At 44.4% G+C, this 5570-nt stretch overlaps 1 protein-coding gene across 1 annotated transcript in view; it reads left to right on the forward strand.

Moving 5' to 3' along the window:
* NAAA (N-acylethanolamine acid amidase) overlaps nucleotides 1–5570 on the forward strand; it is a 24498-nt gene that overhangs the window by 336 nt on the left and 18592 nt on the right. Inside the window, exons 2-4 of the mRNA XM_010838150.1 lie at nucleotides 1–120; nucleotides 708–872; nucleotides 3824–3950. The exon at nucleotides 1–120 is cut by the window's left edge and continues 14 nt beyond it. Of these exons, the coding sequence (XP_010836452.1) occupies nucleotides 1–120; nucleotides 708–872; nucleotides 3824–3950 (412 nt within the window). The remainder of the gene's footprint in view (nucleotides 121–707; nucleotides 873–3823; nucleotides 3951–5570) is intronic.

Raw genomic sequence — 5570 nt, forward strand, 5'->3', positions numbered from 1 at the left:
GCCCCTTGCCCCGCCGCTCTTCAACGTGAGCCTGGACGCGGCTCCCCAACTGCGCTGGCTGCCAGTGCTGCAGCACTACGACCGGGACTTCTTGCACTCCGCCATGGCCCACATCATCGGGTGAGCGCGGGCGAGGGGGCGCGGGCGCCGGTGGGAGTGTGGGAAAGCCCAGACACGTGCTGCCCAAACACTCTCCAGTCCCCGGGCGTCTGGAGTGGCAGCGGGTAGGGGCGCCCAGAACTGGCATTGGCCACTGCTCCAGGCCGGCAGCATCGGGGTTGGGGGTGACCCGGCGCAGCTGGTTTAACTTTCAAGTCAGGTGTCACCAATGGCATCCTCGTCGACCAGCCATTCTGGATCAAGGTGGCGCGCGTATTGTCAACTGGGCTGTCGCCCCGGCTGCTCAGCTACAGAGTAGGGAACGCACCCCCACGCACTCCTAGCAGGCCTCGAGGGACCCCAAGCTCACCCCTTTGGGATCCACTCTCCGTCGCCCTCTTTCTCACTCTTGGATGTTCTTTTCTCTCATGGACTCCGCGTTCGGGTGGTGCTGGCTGGACCTGGATTGTCAGCTCTTTGGGTAAGGGAGGCATCTAGAACTCACCCCGAGAACGAAAGCTTTAGGTAGCCCCCCCAGCACCCCCACTACACACGCATAGTACCGACCTCCGAGCAGATCAGACACCCTCGTGGTTTTTCCTTTCTAGAGATTATGTCCCGCAGTGGGTTCTTGCATTGATCAGAAAAGTCGTCCCGGAGCTGGAACTCCTCCTGCCGCAGCCCTTCGCCGACGAGATACGCGGCATGTGCGACGCCCTGGACTTCAACCTGGTTGACTGCATTCTTCTCAACCTGGCCTACGAGTTCAGCGCGTGAGTGCACAGCGCTAGCACGGATTAATTTGCGATTTAGCGGGGATTGGAGAAGGAAATGGCAACCCACTCCAGTGTTCTTGCCTGGAGAATCCCAGGGACGGGGGAGCCTGGTGGGCTGCCGTCTCTGGGGTCCCATAGAGTCGGACACGACTGAAGGGACTTAGCAGCAGCAGCAGCAGCCAGCGACATTTGAGTGGGAGGAGATGTGCTTTCAGTGTGATAAAAAGAGGGTGCTGACCGGGCTCTCCAGAAACCTACAGTGCTTCCTCTTTTCTTCTCTGGGTGAGTCTGAGCAGCAGATTATGAGCTTCAAGAAGAAAAGCACCTTCTCTGACCTCAACACTGAACTGTTCTTGGATCTGAAGCCTCCTTTTTTCCCTTCTCCAATCCGGGTAGCCTCCCACTTTCAAAACTCTGTTAACACGTAGTCTCCCAGGAAAGTTTTGAAATAATCTCCCACTTAAGTTAACCCAGTGACGGTCCAACTTTATAGTCAGGGGGTTGTCCCAGCATTCATTTGTTTCTCTGACTTTATCCCTCCATGTTCATCATGGCTAGTAATCAGGACTCCTCTTTCTCAGCCCATTTCCTCCGCGGGTGGGAGCACAGTACACTGCTCTGGCTTGTAGGGCTAGCCAGTGTTTGATACCTGCAGTGGGTATGATCGGCTGTGGTGCACACCGGGGAAAGCAATCGGAGTGTGTGGTGGATCCCAGGCAGAGTGAGGGGGGAGCCTCAAGTCTGTGGGCTCAGTAACAGGTCTTGGAAGTAAGAGAGATTTGACTTGATTTCTGTCTTCAGGACTTACTGTTTTGCCACCAGACCAGCTTCATCTAGTAACATCTTTTAGATACTTATAACTTCTGCCTGCAAAAGATATTTTAAAAACATTTTTTTTTCCCCTTTGGATAATGAAACTTTACTGCTTCTTGGCATCTCCTAGAATACCTAGGCAGGATAGGTTAAGAAGCACTGTGACTGCCATTCTCTTCGGGGAAATGTTTTAAGACACAAATAGACACAAATATGTTAAAGTGCTTTTCAATTGACCTAAGTTAATTTTGTCATTCTTCGTCTCCTACCCCTGTCTTTTTCCTATTCTGACGTGACTTTCTCAGTGAAAAAATCAGTTATTTTCATTTTCCTTTTCTTTTGTTGGAGTCACTGTATTCAAACCAACTAAAGCAAAAGTTCTAGTAAAGAAATTCTAACTTTTGGATTTGATTTTAAGGTATATACTGAATTGCCTGACAAGGAAAAGCACCACCAGATTCCACTAGCATTAACAAAGGAAATGTTTTGTCCTCATTTCTGGTATAAGACTTTTTGAATAAGATTAAGCAAGACTGTGGTTGCTGTTGTTCAGTTGCTAAGTCATGTCTGACTCTTTGTGACCCCATGAACTGTAGCACACCAGGCTCCTTTGTCCTCCACTATCCTGGAGTTTGCTCAGACTTAAGTAAGACTAGCTACCCTTTACTGAGCCTCCTAGGTATGAGGCCCTGGAGATGGTATTACATTTTGTAATGTGGAAACCAAGCCTCAAAGTGGACAATTTGCTGAAAGTCAGGTGCATGTTGAGTCATCAGAGCTGCTGCTAAAAGCACATGTCCCCGTGCGCTGCGGCACATCTCCCAGAGCAGAGCCCAGCTCCCTGCTTGTCACCTGTGCTTGGGGGCCTCCCATGAAAAAACATTTGGCATGACACAGAAGAACTGTTGCCCCCCAATTTTGAAAAATCACCTTGGACAGAAAGTCTACAAACTTTATCTACTTCTGGTGTTCTGTCAGTTCCTTTCTTGACATGAACTCTTTGAAGATCAGAAACCTTGATGGTGGTGGTGGTGGTTTAGTCGTTCGGTCTTGTCCGACTCTTTATGACCCCACAGACTGTAGCCTGCCAGGCTCCTCTGTCCACGAGATTCTTTCGGCAAGAATACTGGAGTCAGTAGCCATCCCCTTCTCCAGGGGATCTTCCCAACCCAGGGATCAAACCTCCGTCTCTTTTGTCTCCTTCTTGGCACCACTGCCAAGAAGGTGCCACCAGAAACCTTGGAAAAAATTAAAACCTGACCAAGCTTCCTTTTTTAAAATGACAAAAAAGTAAAATTTGTTTCCTCTTAATTATAAAAGTACTATATAATCTTTATGGAAAATTAATAAAGAAAAGAATAAAGAAAATTAACCACAATCTTGTTACTCAGAAATGACCATCCATCCTTCAATATATTTACTCTCAGTTTGTGTGTGTGTGTACGTGTGTGTGTATCTTTCCCCTGCCCTAGAATTGAACATGATATATTTAAATATTTTTATGTAATATTACATATTTTAGGGAATATGGACATTTAGACATCTTAACAAACCTCTTCCTCTTTTCCTCAAAATACATCTCTCCGGCTGGTAGTTCTTAAAAGATTCTGTTAGCTCTGTGCAGGGAGCCCTAAGGAGGACTGGAAAAGTGCTAAACCCGTAAATTGTTCACCCCTTTCTCAAGAAGAGAAAGTGCAGCAATTTATGAGGCAGAATAGTTTGATGCCACTGTACTTGTTCTGAGAAATTTGGAAGAGAGATGAGCTTCAACCAGCTTTGAATAGCATGTTAAATAGATATATGCTTCCAAGCAGAGGAGCAGGCAAATTTAAGTGATCTCACTGAGCCCAGAATAGGTCCATTTCAGATTTAGATTTAGGATGAAATTCTCTCTCAGTATGTTTTCAATGTCATGTGTGCTGAGAGCAAAGGTCTAGTAACACTGAAGAAGCACTAGAGCTGTGTCCAGTTGTCTTTCTCATCTTGAATTATGAATCCATAGGATTACATAGCACATGTGTTCTTTATAAAAGGGAAAAAAAAAACACTTTGAGGACTTATTTTTTAAATAAAAAGTTCATTTCCTTTTTCTTGTTTTTGTTGTTCATTCATGTTAAACTTTTCCCTTTTCCCAGATTCTGCACCAGTATTGTGGCTCAGGACTCCAAAGGCCACATTTACCATGGCCGGAATCTGGATTATGTTTTTGGAAGTTTCTTACGCAACTTGACTTTGGATGTACAGTTCATAAAGAATGGGCAGGTATAGTCCGTACAGTGTGAGATTCAGAAATCAGAGACTTGCTAACCGGTTGGCCATCACTTAGATGGTCTGCAGCTTAAGTGTGTTATCAATTTAAGATACAAAAAACATCAACCTCCTGGAAAAACAAAACTATGGAGAGATTTACATCAAGTATGCCTGTAGAAATGAGAGTCATTTATTATTACTGAGCACCTACTTACAGAGCTCAGTCACTTTTCCCTAGGGAAATCTCTATGGAAATATGATCAATCATCTACTTGGTTTCTTTCTTTTTTTTGTTGTTGTTGTTGGACCATTCAGCATGCAGAATCTTAGTTCCCTAGCAGGGATGGAACCAGCACCCCCAGCACTGGAAGGCAGAATTTTAACTACTGGATGGCTAGGGAAGTCCCAATTGTCTACTTACAATACTAAGTCAGCTCTCTGCTTTTCCATGTTCAGGCTGCTGCTAGAATAGGGAGGGGCTGGATAGCACAGTGGCTAGGAACACCTACTTTGGGGATCTAACAGGGCTGGGTTTGAATCATACTTCTGTTACTCCCTTTGTGAGCCTGAGAAATTACTTATACCCATTTTACAGATTACAGCTCAGAGAGGTTAATAACTACTTTATGGAGATAGTTATAAAGGTTCAAGGAAGTGATCTATGCAAAGCATAAGGCAGATGCTTGATAAATAGTGGCCAAATAATAAATAGTTCTTTACAACTATAATTGACCCAAACTACTCTCTTTAATATTTAAGAAATTATATTTAAATCTTTTTATTTTCTTTAAAAGTACAACCCATGGACGGAGGAGCCTGGTAGGCTACAGTCCACAGGGTTGCAAAGAGTCTGACACGACTGAGCGACTTCACTTCACTTTCTCAGTGCTCAGGCTATTATTATCAAATTTAACTGTTTACACTTGCGTATTGTCTTTCTGATGAGGGCTCATGACCAATAAATTGTTTTGCTAAATTAAGAGTAGGTTATCTGGTTTTCCTGGGACTTGCCTGGGAGTCCAGTGGCTAAGACTCAATGCTCCCAATGCAGGGGTCCAGGTTCCATCTCTGGTCAGCATGCATCCTGCATGCTGCAACTGAAAAAAAAAAAAAAGATGACACAACCAAAGATCCTGCATACTGGAACAAAGACCTGGCACAGCCAAATAAATAAATATTTAAAAATAAAAGAACAGGTTATCTGCCCAATAACAAGTTATCCATTGAATAATTAAGCTTTTAAATCCTTTATGACTATACACAGTGGAAGTAAGAAATAGATTTAAGGGGCTAGATCTGCTAGACAGGGTGCCTAATAAACTATGGACGGAGGTTCGTGACATTGTACAGGAGGCAGGAATCAAGACCATCCCCAAGAAAAAGAAATGCAAAAAAGCAAAATGGCTGCCTGAGGAGGCCTTACAAATAGCTGTGAAAAGCAAAGGAGAAAAAGAAAGATATACCTATTTGAATGCAGAGTTCTGAAGAATAGCAAGGAGAGATAAGAAAGCCTTCCTCAGCTATCAATGCAAAGAAATAGAGGAAAACAATAGAATAGAAAAGACTAGAGATCTCTTCAAGAAAATTAGAGATACCAAGGGAACATTTCATGCAAAGATGGGCTCGATAAAG

This window comes from Bison bison, unplaced genomic scaffold (genome assembly GCF_000754665.1).
Source record: "Bison bison bison isolate TAMUID 2011002044 unplaced genomic scaffold, Bison_UMD1.0 scf7180017864092, whole genome shotgun sequence".
In the NCBI taxonomy this organism is placed as follows: Eukaryota; Metazoa; Chordata; class Mammalia; order Artiodactyla; family Bovidae; genus Bison; species Bison bison.